Source organism: Corvus cornix, chromosome Z (assembly GCF_000738735.6).
Source record: "Corvus cornix cornix isolate S_Up_H32 chromosome Z, ASM73873v5, whole genome shotgun sequence".
Classification (NCBI taxonomy): Eukaryota; Metazoa; Chordata; class Aves; order Passeriformes; family Corvidae; genus Corvus; species Corvus cornix.
This window is the reverse complement of record NC_046357.1, coordinates 41,878,638-41,895,367: the sequence shown is the minus strand read 5'-3', so window position 1 is coordinate 41,895,367 and position 16,730 is coordinate 41,878,638. Positions and strand designations below refer to the sequence as shown.

At 38.8% G+C, this 16,730-nt stretch overlaps 1 protein-coding gene across 3 annotated transcripts in view; it reads left to right on the top strand.

The window, feature by feature from the left end:
- The window catches only part of FBN2 (fibrillin 2), a 119,471-nt gene that overhangs the window by 58,208 nt on the left and 44,533 nt on the right, over positions 1-16,730 (top strand). For all 3 annotated transcript variants that reach the window (XM_039567475.1, XM_039567474.1, XM_039567473.1), the window contains 7 exons: positions 393-518; positions 5,490-5,609; positions 9,296-9,433; positions 10,713-10,763; positions 10,931-11,056; positions 12,015-12,242; positions 15,197-15,322. In XM_039567475.1, the coding sequence (XP_039423409.1) occupies positions 393-518; positions 5,490-5,609; positions 9,296-9,433; positions 10,713-10,763; positions 10,931-11,056; positions 12,015-12,242; positions 15,197-15,322 (915 nt within the window). The remainder of the gene's footprint in view (positions 1-392; positions 519-5,489; positions 5,610-9,295; positions 9,434-10,712; positions 10,764-10,930; positions 11,057-12,014; positions 12,243-15,196; positions 15,323-16,730) is intronic.

The following is a 16,730-nucleotide window of genomic DNA, read 5'->3' as shown; positions in this document are numbered from 1 at the left end:
GCCATACATGAACTGTACAGGATAGATTTTAATGTACTTCATGGATAACAAAAACAATTTTAGCCTATTAAACAGAGTTAGAACAGTAATTAACACACCGCTGTTTGTGTGTTTAAAAAAAATAGTTAAAATACTGTTTTCAAAGCAAATAGACCTTCCTGAATTCATATGGTGTAGACACACTAATGACAAGGTCATTGCAGGAAAACATAATTATTCTTTTAAGACTGACCATTAACTAATTTTTGAGCTTGCTAGTAAAAAAAAAAAAAAAAACAACCAAAACTTTAGAGGCAGAACAGAAATTTTTGCAGTAAAAACCTGAAAATGAGTTAGATCTTTGAAACTAAGAACTGTCATTTTTGGTCATGGTCTGACTCCTGTCTCTGCAGACGTTGACGAGTGCTCCATGAATGGGCTGCTGTGTGACAATGGGCTCTGCCGGAACACCCCGGGCAGCTACAGCTGCTCCTGCCCCAAGGGTTACCTGTTCAGCTCGGAGACAGACACCTGTGAAGGTGAGGAACCTGCAAGTTGTGTCCATTTGGTTGTCTATTGTGTCACATCGAAGCGAAATGATCACAGGAGATACCAGAGGAGAAGAGAGAGCTGTGATGTTGCACAAATCTTCACATTCCTCCTGTAATTTCTATGCAGTACTTTTTATTGTGCTGGGTATTGCTGTTGAATTTCTTTTAAAGTAATAATTTTGGTTTTATATGAAAATGCTTTCCTTTCCTTAGCTACAACATTTTTAAACTACAATAGAGGGCAATATGTGCTTGTCTTTGACCATGTACCAGGAACACCGTGTCTGTCATTTAGGAAAATGCATCTGTTTTGATCACAGACTCTCCTTTTTCTTTTCTCCCTTCTTCTCTCCCTTCAGTCTGTGGTGATAGTTAATTCTAGCTCAAATCCTGTTATGTGTGATGCATTCCAGGATCTGGATATTACTGCCTAGTAATACTAAAATTGTCCTTTAATCAAAATTGCTTTCTTATATTACTATTTAACACAGATGTTAAAGCTGAAAAAATGTCATATAGCAGAAACTAATGATAAATTTTAATTAATTTAAAAAAAATATGGAAAGCTGTACCAAAAAAAGAATAAAGTTTGATGTATTAGCTTATGTGCCAACTCTTAATTAGTATTTGGTGTAGTAGAATTTTAGTGGTCCTCTTTATTTTTTGTTTGGTTCCACAGTCCGTAAATCTCAGCATTTGTGATCATTAGAAAGTTTTTATAGTAAATGGTTTTGCATTTCTGTGAGTGATGGGGAAGCTATAATTTCCTGTTGCAAAACTCTTGTTATGTGAACCAGTGTAATCACCCAGATTTTTCTGAAGTGGTGGAAGATGTTATTGTCCTCAGCTCCTTGTTATTATTGATCAGGTGGAAGTTACTGCCATACAGCTAAGCAAACATATAGAAAGGAAAGTGGAAATGTTTTAGGTTCTGGTGGTATAAAGTCATTCACATGTTCTATACAAAACTTCCTCACTCCTTCTGTGCAAAATAAATTATATTCCTTTATATTTTAATACATGTGGGTTTCACAGGTCACCTTTAAGAGTTAGTTCTTGCTCTTTCTGCAAGTTGCACTTGGGTAGCACTTGTTCAGATTGGGGCTTTTCTTGTGCCAACCCCCATGGATTTACAGAGCTTTCTGTGCCAAGTTGTCTCAGTGCCTATCTACCCACAGTGCAAAGGAATTTATTCTTCAGGGTATGTCTCTGTGATTAGTGTCTCTGCACAGGAAGTTTCTGGCTGTGGAAACAGTGTACTGTGTGCCCTTAATGTGCATGTTTCTTAAGGAATCTTCTAGATAGAAAAACTGATACAGTATGGTAAGGGGAGGTGTTACGACCAAGAACATCAGACCAGAAAACAGTGACCTAAAGCTAGGTGCATGAGAAGCCAGAATGCAAACAACCCAGCCAATCTTGTCGAATTAAAATGTATCTACATTTTCAAGCAGTAAACTTAGATTTATTTTTTTAGGGTAATAATACTATTAATATGTTATACATCTTTAATCTCATTGTTAGGTTGACATCTAAATTTAGCCAGTGAGGTAAAAAAAGCTGGTCAGGAGGGGTTTTGTGTAAAAGTGTCTGTAAAACCTATTAAATGTGTTGCATTTTTGCTCCTATTGAGTAGGCAGTAGTAATGCTGGGTTGGCAGCAGAGAAAGAAATTACTCTTTTTCTGCCCAAATCCTGTTTCTTGTAATTCGTTTTGGAGTTACAAGTTCACTGGTTGTAAAATCCTGCTGTAGTCAGGAGCTCTGTGCTGAGCTCTGAAAATGCTCTGATGCTTATTACTCACCACTGTATTTTTAATATGACTCTCATCAGCAACTCTGAAGAAACAACAAAACCCTTCACTGGTTTTGTTTGTAGTTCAATTGAAATTTTTTATCAATTTGATGTGAGGAGTAGGAGACTGGTTTGAGGCTCCAGAGTCTGTGAAAGTTGAGATTTTTATGACAAGCTCCATGGTTTAGTTTGTGTTTCCAGTGACATAACTAGTTAAATGTAAACCAGATGTGCTTTGAAGTTCATTTCCAGGAATGTACAGCAGACTGTTTCAATTTTTGTTTCTCTGACGTTTACAATGTACACTCACTTCACTTAAGAGAAAAAACATTTTAAAGCATGCCTCAACAAAAATCTTCATACATACTGGTTTTTATTTTAAAATACAAAATAGTGTTAAAATCAGTTTGGTTTCTTGCTTGCTCTTTCAAAAATTACCATTTATTATTATTGTGAGAAGGTGGAGGGAAACAATTTTTGGCATTTGTTTACAATGAGCATATGATTCTTTTTCACTCTATTCAACAGTGCACTAATGCTGAAATGCATTTAATATCATCTTTTAATCTTTTTTTTTTCCTGGATGCTGGTTTTGGGATGTAGTCAATGCACTATTATCAGCCTATTACTACCCAAATTCATTGGGTTTGGGGTTTTGTTTCTTTTTTTTTTTCTTCTTTCTTAGCATAGTGTTAAAGCATATCAAATGGAGAAAGGCCTAGAACATGGCCCATGAAGCCAAGTGAGCTGCCTCTACTTTTCAAAAAGTGTTGAACTTTGGCCCCTCCATGTCCACTTTTTCCTTTCTTTGGCTGTAGTTTTGGGAACATTGGCTTCCAGGTGAGGCCCTCAATTATTTTTTTGTCAGGTTTGGGTTTAAAATCTGAAAATTTGAAAAAAAAAAGTCTTCCCCTTGAGGAGGATTGATTGCAATCCTAACTTGCTAAATTCCAGGGAGAATTAAACATAGGCGTGATAACCTCATATTACCTCTATAAATGTGAAGCACTTTAAGTTTCATGCATCTTCTTAATATTTTCTTAATGAGGTTGAAGTGATGTTTTGGATAGTGGCACCTGTCTGCTTTTTACTTTGTATTGCACACTGGTTTTGTCTGTGCAAAGCTGTGTGGTGGGTTGAACTGCCAGCTCTTAAAACAATGTGACACTTTACATGAAGATCACCTGTTTCCAGCTTTAAATACCTTCACAGATGATGCCTGGTCCCTCATGGCAACTTCTCTGAAGCTGCAACTTTGTAAAAGAAGGGAAGAACACTCATGATTGATTGGACAGAGAACACATCACTTCAATTTTTTTAGTTTGTCCTGTCTTCTCAATTTTTTTCTCACTTTTTTTAAAGCTAGGCAAACTTCTGAAAGCAAGATGGCAGATGGAGAGGAAGCAAAAGTCTGTCTTTCTCCCAGAGCATGTCTGTTCAGAGGATTATTTGACATAAAGTGCATACTTGAGATCACTTATTTGTGTCACTGTGATTTATGATTTATTTGGTTTCTCTGCAAGAGCAGGAGAGACCACTCCCCACTACCAGGTGCTGCTGGTGGAGGGAGAGTGTGGGAAGCAACAGAGGCAGGGAGCATTCCTTGGGTAATAAAAACGGAGACAATAGAGTATAAAATATATTCACAGGGAGGAGAAGGCCTTGGTGCAGAGCAGATAATTGCTGGTGGGGACTCTGGATTGCCAGCTTGGATACAGAGGGACTTGTAGCTTATTCTCAGAACTAACAATGAGGCACATTGTCCTGACCTGATAAAGCCTCTTAGCTTTTATATCTCTGCATCTGTGTATGATTAATCTGTAAAATGGGCGATCCACAGTTTGAGAGTAGGCTTCAGAAACATAAAGCTCTGTCGTTGTTCAGAAAGTTGTCAAAGACAAGCCCTGTTTGCTCTTTGTAGATAAGTCCATTAAGTAAAGGATCTGTGAAAGCTGGTTTTAAATTAAGTGCTTGCTTTTGGCATGAAGAGAGACACCACTGTTTCCAAAGTTTACCGATTTCTGGGTATTTTTATCCCTCTCTCTCTCTCTCTTTTTTTTCCTTTTTTTTTTTCCTAATAATATATGCATATTATTAAATGATATATTTTTAAGTACTTATTCCTTCCTGTGATGTACCTCTCTACTGAAATGAAGGCTTGATGCATCATATCAAAATAGCAAATAGTAACTCTTAGAAAAATTTTTAAAAATACAGAAGATATTTCAATTTGCCTTGAAAATGATCTCTTGATGTTATTACTATCTTCAGGGCTTAGCTAGATACTGCTAAGGTTATAATTAATTTAAATTAAGCTGGTTTAATTTATGGATATTATTGCTAGCACGTATAAGCAAGCACTAAACATTTTTTTACTTCTAGCCTGCCAAAAGGAAATGTTTGGATTAGAATGTACAACTTAATTCAGGACCCATATAAAAAAAATAAATTGGTTGGGTTCAGGAAGAAATGGTGAATGTGCATCAGCAATTCTCTTTGGAGAGAATTTTTCAGTGTTGTTTTAATCTTTAAACTGATTCCACTTTAAAACAAAATCAGCAAATAATGCTGTCTGCAGGGGTCCTATTCTTGCATGTGAACAGGCTTAAAAACCTCACAGGGATAATAAACAGGATTTAGGGGCTAAAGAGAAGTACCATTTACAGTGTTCCAGTTACTCCTATTTCTTCGACATTTCCATAACTAGAGAATTGCAGCCAGCATTGTGATATTTTGCTTCTGACAGGGTTTTCTTAATTCTTCTCATGGAGCCATAAATGACAGAAACAATGAGGACTTTGTTTGTGCTCTGTATGGTGTGGCTGGGAATGCATTTGCATTCTGTGAAAAAAGAGTTTTGTTTTCTCACGGGACGGTTGTAATTGATGCTGGAGAACTTTATGGTCCATGGTGTTGGAAATCAACTGTCCTTGTAGAAAAGGGCCATTTAATTAACACTGTCAAAATATGTGCACTTCAAAATACAGGCTACCTGTCTGTCCCTGTACCTTTTGAATGCCTTGCTGGGAGGAGTGGAGGGACAAATATTCCAGGCAGTCCTGGCCCCTCATAGCCTACAACAGCATTTAGAGAGTATAAATTACTGTGTAATACTTCCCAGAAGCACACTGTAGTTCTAATAATGTCCTTTGTTTCTGGATTACAGATATAAATGAATGTGAAAGCAGCCCATGTGTCAATGGTGCCTGCAGGAACAACCTTGGATCGTTCCACTGTGAATGTTCCTCCGGCAGCAAGTTGGACCCTACAGGACTGATTTGTATTGGTGGGTATTTCCTCCTGTTATTTTCCCTTTTTATAAATAAATACATATATATATATATGTACACACATATTCTACATATATATATAAATTTTAGTGTCCTTTGATTATTCTATTGGGAAAAAAGCAGAATGCTGCAGAGATTTTATTGGAGTAAGCAGCAACAGTTGCTTGCAGGATGTCATTGGCATTATCACCTGAAGCCATTTATTAATTATGGTTTTTTCCTTGCCTTTCAAGAAAACTCACAAGGATTGCAGTTATCTACACATTGCAGGTCTTCATAAGCTGCCATTGTTTCATACTATTTCTGTAGCATAATTGAAATTATTGTAGGATATGTGTGGTGCTCCAGCTGGATGTGGTGTCATTAATAACTGGGTGTCATTAGTAAGTGAGTGATGCTAATTTTAAATGTTACTTTTGTTTTCAGATGGATTTGTTTGGCATTTTTCATTCAAATTTCCTGCCTTGTCAGGATTTTCTTAAGATGGAAAAATGAATGCAAAGACTCAAGTTTCTATTTAATGGTGGAATTCTTCCATGCCTTCATATTTTTTTTAAGTGAATGTTACTTTTGTGCCTAAGCCTTCTCTTATATTTCCTTGTAACATCACTGGCTGGTGAAGTTTATTATTGGTTTTTTTTCTGTTCATGTTGTGCTAATTTCTTGATATAACCACACTAACCTATGCTTTTTTGTACCTCTTATTTTTAATTTTCTTTTGTTCTCACATCCAAAGGGGCCACAAGTTCACCAAGAGCCTAATTACAACAGTGTTCTGGATTTACTTTGCAAATGGTTTTCATTGGATTGTTTACAGTGTGAGGCCTGGATAGCAGTGATAAATAACATAAAATATAAACAAACCAAAAAAAGTAGCTGAGTAGTCAGATGAAAACTGAAGAACAGGATCCAGCTACATACTGTGAGCCTAATCATTAGTTTTTCATGTTGACAAAAATTGTCTTAGGAACAATGTTTTTGTACTGCAAGTGTGAATATGTTAAGACAGAAGGGTCAGAAGTAGAGCTGATGCAAGACATACAGATTGTTACTGCTAGAGCCCAGTTTTTCACCTTGGACGAAATTTCATTGGCATTTGAAGCCTTGAGAGGAGGGCAGGCTGGGTTATTGAATAGTGAGTGAGGGGCTGGAGGCTACAGGTGGTTGATTTGCTGTGTGGAAAAACTTACAAACGTTCTTGTCATATGTATGCCATTTTAAATCTCAAGTTGATTTTCCCGTTACCACTGTAGAGAAAGACTTGTATATTGATCCTAATTTTTTTTTTTTTTTAATCAGACTGCCTCTGTAAAGCACTGCTGTAACAACAGATACCTTATTCCAAAATATAACTGAAGGGCTAAAATAGTATGGCGGTTTAGGATTTTTTTGTATTCTACTTAGGACTAATCAAAGTAAGGTAGTGTCAGATTCTGACTAGCTTTTTCTTTACTTTCAAACTTGCTCTCGTATCAGAACCAGAATCAGTACCACATTATTCAGCATAGATGTAAGCCATTTGTCTCCTTCTGTGAGCTTTCCTGGGCAGAGAGAAAAATGCCTTGCTCAAATTACAGTCAGAATGCAATTCACAGCATTTGTACCAAAACCTTTAGCAAATGAGCGTTTTAAGTTCAGCAGTTACAGTAAAAACTTTCGGCAATAATATTGACATATTTTGCTTGCACATGGGCAGATTTTGCAATATTAGGACCATATTTGTGGAGGGGAAGAAAAGTGGAATTGTTTTTGAAGTATATTTGAAGTATACAAGTGTTTCGTTGCTGTTTTGGGAATTGCCCATACCTTAGGGTTACTGCCATTTGTGCTTTTTGAAATATCCACTGTTATATGCTTTTCATACAGATTTTAGTCAAGATTCGTGGAGTGCATACAGTGCACAGTAAGTAGGATACCATCTGCCTGTAGTATGCATATACTCTTCTTCAAGTTAGAATCAAAGGGATAAGAGCAACAGAAGGAATGTTATGATGTTGCATAATAACCCTTTCACCAAAGATTTTGTCTGGGCAAAAGAGAGGATGCAGAATAAAGGAATAGCCTGAAAAAGATAAAACAAGCAGACTTTGGCAGGATAATGTGGATGCAGCTGGTATGAGCAGAGGCACCTGCTAATTAGTAGAATTCAAATAATTTTTGAGATACTGGTTTTGATTTTTCCCTCCTATAAAGTTCACTAGTAAGAGGAAATAATATTGAGCTCTGTATTTCTGCACTTGTTCAACTGTGGAGCTCTGTCCCATGTGTTTGAGGCCAATGTTCACCTAAATAATACAACTGGTTTACACTTAAATATTAATGAAATACCCTGCCCAGTTTCTGGGGCTGATTTCAGTCGCATTCTTGGGAGAGTTTTTTTCTGTTGATTTAACCAAAGAAAGGTTGTGCTCCCTGTGGTCCATATAATTTTTTAGCATGATGATTTTGTAGAAAAGTTGAAGCTGTTTGGAAAAAAATAAGTTGGAATGATTCTTCTGTCTTAAGCACATTGTTCCTCAACGTGAGGTACTAGTAATGCATCTGGCCTTCTGCACATGTAATATAAGTAAATCTTAAACCCAAGTCCTATTCTCCCATTTGTCATCAAACTAAATTTGTCCGGGTCACTTGCTTAGCTTTACACTCTGAGTATGCAACTGCATTAAAACCCTGCCCAGGCTGATCTCCCAGTTTGGGTCTAACCTTACGGGCTGCTTTTGCTGTCTGATCACCAAGCTTGTTGCCTGCCTCAAGAAATGTTGTACCATTTGAGTGTAACTTTGTAAAGGTAGCAAGCAAAGGTGCAGAAGATACAACTTGTAAAGTATGTACCTGATTTGAGATCTGACTGACGTTTCAAAAAATTACTCAGGCACTGAAATAACAGATTTTAAGATTTGGAGATTTGGGTATCTAAAAAGGACTTTCAGAGCATTTCAGGCAGCAGAGACAACAGTTTGACTAAAAGTCTTCTCTCTGCACAGGGGCTTTCTGGCCCATGGCAGAAGAGAGAAGCTGCTGCCTGATGGAGCTGGGAACTCCCTGGAATGGGCTTACCCTGACCTGGTCTGGGTTTCCAGCCTGGCTGTAACTCAGGGGATGGATGTGCTGGGCCTGAGTCCTCAGGAGCAGAGAGTGGAATACAGCTTAACAGGCGTGTTCAAAGTGTAGCTAATGCAGCAGCAGAACCAGGCCCCTAAAATAATATAGAACACTCCTACCCACAATATATATATTTTTTTTTAGATTTCCTTACAACCTTGAAGGCTCACCTTCAAGAGACACAAGAGCACCTGCATTTCAGAAAGGGTTCAGGCAGTCACCTGGGAAAGGCAGTCCCAGGTTGGGATCTCTGCTCTTGTTGTAACTTGTGTATTTTAGATGGATCAATCACTAGATGAATTAAACAAATAAATCCACTCAAGTGTCTGGAAGACCTCTGCCAGCTGTGGGACCTGGATTGTAAAATGCTTCAAGCAGTGTGCTTTGTTGCTCACTTTTAGTGATAGTGCTATCCCTTTACACCGGTTCTAAGCTAAAATGCATACAAAATTATTCTTACTTGTTTTAAAAGACAGCTTGTGCTCCCTTGGTACTCTGCCTGCTGGTGTCATGGACGTAGCATGCCAGCTCTTTTGGCTGTGACAACTGTGTATTGTTTTTGTTTTCTGTTCTCTTGCAGACAGCCTGAAGGGGACTTGTTGGCTTAATATCCGAGACAGCCACTGTGAAGTCAACATCAATGGTGCCACACTGAAATCTGAATGCTGTGCTACCTTAGGAGCAGCTTGGGGCAGCCCATGTGAACGGTGTGAATTGGGTAGGCTCCAATACCCTGCATTTTTTGGGAGAAGGGAAGAAGTACCACTAGTAGATTCTTGTAGTCTCTGTATGTAAAAATAAAAAACTAAACAAAAAAAGCAACCAACCAAAACAAAACAAACAAAAATCATGGAAACCACTCCCCCCAAAAAACCCCTATGAAAATAACTTGTCTTATTTAGCATGACTTGCAATCTCCACCATCAGAGACCATTCTAATAACTTTGAAGCATACCAGGAAATAACAGGTGAATAAACCTCTTAATGGTTACAATATGTTTCATCTCCACAAGGACTGTGTATTGACTGGCATAGAGAGATAAAGGACTAAAACAGTAAAGTGAAATATCTGGTAAGATTCTGGAGGACCTTTTATGCTGTGGGCTGTTAACACTTTTTCCCCAGCTCTTTTCAAACACAGAGCTTATGTACCACTATGGATTGCAGAATAGTACTACTATGAGATTGCAGGGCTAGTTCTGGAAGCTGGAAGCAGGAATGCTAACTGTACTCTAGTTTATGGCAAAAATACTGATGCCCTTAAGGTTTGAATAATGCCACTAGCAGCTGAACTGGTGTCAGGATGTTTTATCCTCTTATTCTTGATTGTTACTGTGGGCATGTGTATCCCCACTAACAAGCAGAGTGCAAGCAGCATCCAGCAGAGCTCTTAGCTGTGCAGTGCAGCGAAGATATTCCTTTGGACTTCAGGAAGCAGCATGGTCAGGTTAAACTGGTAAAACTGCTCAAAACCTAATCAATCTGGACAGATAATTAGCTCAGATTGGGTGCATTTGGGCCCTGAATTTCCCATTCTGTAACTAGTTAAATTTCAGCAAGCTCTCAAATCACTCTATGATTGCTACATTTTACATGCCTATCATAAAGTAATCTCATTGCTCAGATCCATTATTCAGCTTTGGTGGGGGAAAAAAGCTGATAATTGATGTTACTACAGTTGTAAATCTTCAGGCCTCTGGAAGGAATTTTACCTTTTAGCTACATGTGACTGCAGAGACTGGTCTGATGAGATGCTGATCATTTCACTAAGGAAAGCACATGAGAAAGTAATGGTGTAGGAGTTAATTTTGTCAACTATTCACTTAGTTTAAGTTGCATATATGAGTCAATACTTTTCCTGTTTGAGGCTAGAATACTCCCTGCCTTACACAGTCAAATTATTAGGGAATTCTGAAGATACATTTATTTTTAAATCTTCTGCTGCTACCTTCCTGTCACTCTAAAGCAGTAACAATTTCTTTCTGGCTTGATTCCAGACACAGCTTGCTCTAGAGGATTTGCCAGAGTGAAGGGTGTTACCTGTGAAGGTGAAGTTTTTGCTTCTTACTCAAGACTTTCCCCCCCCTCCCCCCCTTTGAAAATGTGAAAAAAGGAGATTTACTGTGTTGTTTCTTTCCTGTCACTTAAGTTCTCCATAAAGCTGCAGCTCTCCTGGTGGGGTCAGCAGGTAACCGAACTCTTTGTGTCCCCACAGACATAAATGAGTGTGAGGTTTTCCCGGGGGTTTGTCCCAATGGGCGGTGCATCAACAGCAGAGGCTCCTTTCACTGCGAGTGCCCCGAGGGGCTGACCCTGGACGGGACGGGGCGAGTGTGTTTAGGTAAGAGCATACCCCACTTTCCCTCCTCTTCAGCTCTGTCCAACATCTCTCCAAAATCGTTCTTCCAGGGGCTTGAAAGAAAGCGTGGATTATTTCTGAGTTATCCCAAATAATACGCCTGCTAAGATATCTGTGCCAGTTTAGAGAAGAGCTAATAATTCCTTCGAGGAATGCATTTGTTTTGAGGCTTGTTTTGCCCTCAGTGCAGTCACTAGGCTGTGCTAAAGTGCTGTCCCTGCTCTGACTCCTGTTCAGGAACAGCAGTGTCCTGGGTGATGGATGGTGAGCACAAATATGCTGGTGCAAATTGGTCATTTTTCAGTGCACAGGCCTGTGTGTGGTTCTTTTCCTGGCATTTGGGTACACAAGTACAACATTTTGCTTGCACACTTGGTTGATCTGTCTTTTGGTTGACCTCCTTTGCTGCAAATAGGATGGACCCTTGAGTATAATAAGCATAATAATTAACTTTTCTGGAAACCCTACTGTTTTCTCCTTCTAACTGGGTTTAAAGTAAGCGTAACAACAATCAGGTTTTTTTATTTTTAATCTATATTCACTGTACTATTAATTTAGTAACATAAATATAGGGAGGAATTTATTTTTTTACCACAAGAGCCACAAAAGGGTCATTTTATAAGTGAGAGTATCTGGTACAGTAAAGAAATACGTGTGTCTGTCCTGTCAAATATACATAGAAACCTAAAACACATAGAAACCTGCATGAGGGGGTAAGGGTATATCTTGATGTTGGGGGACAATGAAGGAAATTCTTCTACTTTTTTGTGGTACAAGAAAGATCCAGAAATTTAAGTATAGTGCAGTGTTAGCAACTTCACATGGCTGAACACTACAGAAATGCAGAGTCTTGAGCAGAAGCTAAGCATTATGTGTGCTTGTGCCTGAGAAACAGCTGAGAAGAGGGATAAATGCCTGTTTTTCACTCTGAAACGTGCAGATATTCGCATGGAGCAGTGCTACCTGAAGTGGGATGAGGACGAGTGCGTGCAGCCCGTGCCCGGCAGGTTCTGGATGGATTCCTGCTGCTGCGCCGTGGGGGCTGCCTGGGGCTCCGACTGCGAGCGCTGCCCCATGCCCGGCACCAAGGAGCACCAGGCTCTGTGCCCCAGGGGCCCTGGCTTCTCCAAGAGGGGGGATGTTCTGACTGGCAGGCCATTCTACAAAGGTGAGAGTTCGTTCTTGTGTCTGAGAATTAATTAAGTGTAGGAACCCAGAGTGCCGAGAATATTTCTCTGTCTGTTTTTAAGGGTTCTTACCCCCCTGAACAACACTGTTTTAGCTTCAAACCTTGGAAAAAATTACCAACAGTCAGACAAGAACTAGAAAATACAGTAGTGTGAATTAGGTGATAGACTACTATGTAAGGTTGTCACAGGGTGAAAAATTTAGAGGTTTTAGGCTTCTCTTTATAGTAAATAGATAAGAGTAAAAAATATCAAAATGGAGGATTGTTGTTGTTCTCTAAACCTTCTTCTCCTTCTTCTACTACTCCATGTTCTGCAGTAAAAGTAGTTTGGATTGATTGGATAGAAAATTCCTCAGTTCCTAGTCGTGTTTCTGAATAATTGGTAAGAAAGTGGAAAATAATGTACGTTTTTAGTAACTATTGGTTAAAATATCTTTAAAAGGCTGTGTAAATCTTGATAATTGGCCTCACTCCTACTTTTCTTCCTTCTGTGCTGTACCTGGGTCACGCTAGTGGCTCAGTTCCTCTGATAAGACTTAATAAACAACTATCTGGAAGCATTGAAACTAAAGGAGACTTTATCTCTCAAACTCCTTGCAAGGACTTTCAGCAAATTCTCTCCAATCAGGAGATATTCACTTTATGGTACGGTAAAGTGTCAATTACAGGTGCATCCAAGAGAGTATCCTGAGGAAATTCCAGGATTTGGGACTGTTTGTTGGGTGCTTGAGAAATGTGGTAAAGGTATTTGCCTGGAAGAGCTGATGTTACAGGTGGGGGAATTCTCTGCTTTTCGTGGGAGCTTGAGAGGAAAAGGTGCAAAGTCTGAGTGGTGTAAGGAGAAAAAGGAAATTCCTGAAGGGAGAGGAGCTCTGAATTACAGCAATAACAGAAAATGTGCACCTTTTTTAACGCTGTGCTTTGCAGAGAGGGTCGGATGAAGATCTGTGAAGTCAAGGATTTTAGACATAAACTATTACTAAAATTTGACCAGGGCTCTCTGAGAGATTGAAGAAGGATGGGTCTTTCTCTGGTTTGAAGAATCAGTAAGTGATGAAAAGGAGAGGGTGTCTGTTGCGTTATGATTATGAGGGCAGTGACAACAGGGATCTGCAGTGATAAAGGAGTAGATAAAAGCATTTTGTCCAGTTTTTGCTGGCTTCACCTCCTGTAAAGCAAAACCAAAACAGAATAGGCTGGAAAATGTTAAGACAAAAGACCCAAGTTGCTTTAGATGGCTAAAATCTGAGAAGAAAAACTAGATTTCTGTGTGCAGAAGCAGAGGTGATGCAGAAATGTGTTCGTATTTTTTTTTTTTTTTTGAGAATGCATTCTGAAACATTTGTCTTGAAATACTTTGAGTTGCTTGAGAAAACTATAACAGATTGGAGCTCTGCTTCACCATAAGTTCACCAATTTATTAACTCTAATTTTCAGGAGTTGTTAATCTCAGGCAAAGCTCTTGAATTTCATTGGTGCTTTACTAAACAAATAAGGAAAATAACAACAACAATTATAATTATAATTTTATCAACATTTGTTTAGTTAAAAAAGTTAATTAATAATTATTTTATAAATATTGTCTAGGCTGAGATTTTCTGAGGTTTGGCTTCCTGTTTCTGCCTTCATATTTGGACCACTGTTGTGTTCCATTTGCAGGAAAACATAGGAGATTGATGTTTATTTCATCGAAGATGTTTCTCAGTTACGGACATTTCTTCAGCAAATTATATCACAGAGTGTAGGAAAAATTCATTCAGCTTTGTCCTGTGCAAGATCCTTGTCTTAGTTTGAAGATAGGTGTCTGTTAAGGAAGGCAGGAGTCTCCCTTGGAATGGAAAATGTTACCCTCTTCCCTCTGAATTGTTATAATTTTGAAATTAAGGGGCTTTGGGCAAATATATGGGAAATAGGAATAAGAGTTCTTTACTAATATATGTATAACAAGGCAATAATACAGAAACACTGGCTTAGACAGAGTCAGGATATGACCTGACACCCTGCTGGGCAGGGTGGTGGTAGCAGTCCGATTAAATGGTGGCTGCGGTCCTCTTTGAATTGATAGAAATGGTTCTGTCAAAGCGGTGATCCTATAGAAAGGTCTGGTCCTCCTCTGAAGGTCCAGTGGTGGTTATGTAGCTCTTGTCCTCTGGGAATCCAGTAGGTAAGGCTGACTGTGGTGTTCAGAATCTCAGATTATATCCTGGCAGGAATGCTTGGTTCCTCCCCCGGGGCGGAGCATCTCACAGTGGGATGATGTCATTTTATGAGGCATGCAGTGAGGCTTGGTGGCCCATTAACATAAAAATATCTCCACAGGGAGTTATCAGGGATGTGTCACAGAAGAGATAAAGAACACTAACCCACCTGGTTTTAACAGATGGGGATAGAAGACATCCTTTTGATTACATCTTACATTGTAACCTAAGACAATCCCTTAACAGTTTATGTCAGCCAGCATTGAGGAGAGGTGAAACATTTCACTTGATATTCTACAGAAGGAAAAATAACATTTTGAAAACTGAGCTCCAGCTACAACTCTGGCAGTCTCAATTTAAAAATCAAACCAAATCAACCAGGTAATAGTTGCATGTTTTACAAGCTGGCTCAGGAATACCAGGAAAATTGATTTTATCACAAAGCGAGCAATACAAGTACCAGAATTTCAGCTCAGAGAATATCACTGAATTTCTTTGACTGCCGATAAACATAAACTTTTAGTGACTGGTTTGGGTATTGTGAAGCAAAGAAAGCACAAATAGTCCAAAAGGCAGGGAAACATCTCCCTTCCAATCAAATCCCCAGGGATGCCCCTTCTAACCCAAACCCTGCCTTTTATGCTCAGTAAAATTGGTAAAAACAAACAGGAAATTCCCATTAATTCCATATATCCTTGTGCTTAAGAATGTTCTTTTCTTTGTTTTTATTAATAGATATCAATGAATGCAAAGTGTTCCCTGGCATGTGCATGAATGGTAAATGTAGAAACACAATTGGAAGTTTCAAATGCAGATGTAACAGTGGGTTCACTTTAGATATGGAGGAAAGAAACTGTACAGGTGAGTAAGTCTTGCATTTTCCACAGCTTTCCCGAGAATCATGGAATAGTCCTGGTTGAAAGGAACCTGAAAAGACCAGCTCTTTCAACCAGTTGTGAGGAAAGGGAGCCCAGATGAGATTATCTAGCACCCTGTCCATCTTGGAAACATCCGGTGATGGGGACTCCGCCACATCCCTGGGGCTTTTTAAAGGGACCTGCTCTTGTGGCGTAGCTTGGTGATCTGGAAACTTAATGCCATTCATTTCCTTCATTAATCTTTGGACAGAATGGCCAATTGTCTCAAGTTTCCCTTTCAGAAACTGCTTATTTAATACATACAACACTTTTCTCTTTTTATAATTGGTGTCTGAGATGCTCAGGTCATGCTATATCAGTACAACCTGAAAAATCAATAAGGATCATGAGCGAAGCCAAGTTTAATGTTCTAACACAGAGATTATCTTAATTTACATTCCTTACTCTCTTGGTCATTGTATTACCAAATGACTTAGAGACTGCAAGTTAATTTTCTTTAAGATTTGATGGCTGAGGACACATAAAGGCACCTCTGCAATTCTGAGACCAGTGCAACATTAACTCAAGAAGATACAGACACGTGCTTTTAATTTAGAAGTTTAGGATTTTGTTCTTTACTATCTGGAAAATCTGAAGATAAGCTTGGCAGTTCTTTGGCTGTGAGAATTTGGATGCCTGCATTGTGGGTGGCTCTGTGCTGAAAATGAAGGAGGTTTTGTTACAACATACAGGCGTCCATGAGTGTGTCTGCGTAATAACTATGAAGTGTGGGTGGTAAGGCATGTTCACTGAGGTTGGTCTGGATGCTAATGTTGCCCTAGCTGGTGATTTCCATGTTTTTATAGTGATTGCATTGATGGAAAATGCATTTAACAAATTTTATTTCTAAGCTAACAAGAATAGGTCAGAAAACTCCCTGGAAAAGCTTTTTTTTTCTTTTGTTCCATGGTGATGAAATTATTCCACTGAGCAGCCGTAGAGAAACAGGTTTTTTTTAAATAGATGACTTTTTTGCTTGTTTTAAATTAGTGAAAAAGTGTTTATAACGCTTGTAGGAGCCCAGATGCTCAGTAATGCCCCTGATCTGCCACATGGGTCTGGCACCTCCACACATCTGTAAGGACTGAACTGTCATCATCCAGCAGAAACCTGTCCATGGGCAGTGACACAAAGTCCTCTCCTGCAGCACTGACCTGTTTCACTGGATCATATCCACATTAAAATTCCTCTTTAGATTTCTGACTCACTACCAGTGTGATTTAAAAAGAGCTCCTCTGTCTTTTTTGCTATAGTTTTCCACAGTAAGTTTCATTCAAACTTAACTAACAAGACAACCAATGAACTGTAAATTTGGTTTTTATAGGAACTAATTCCTAATGGAAAGGGTGTAT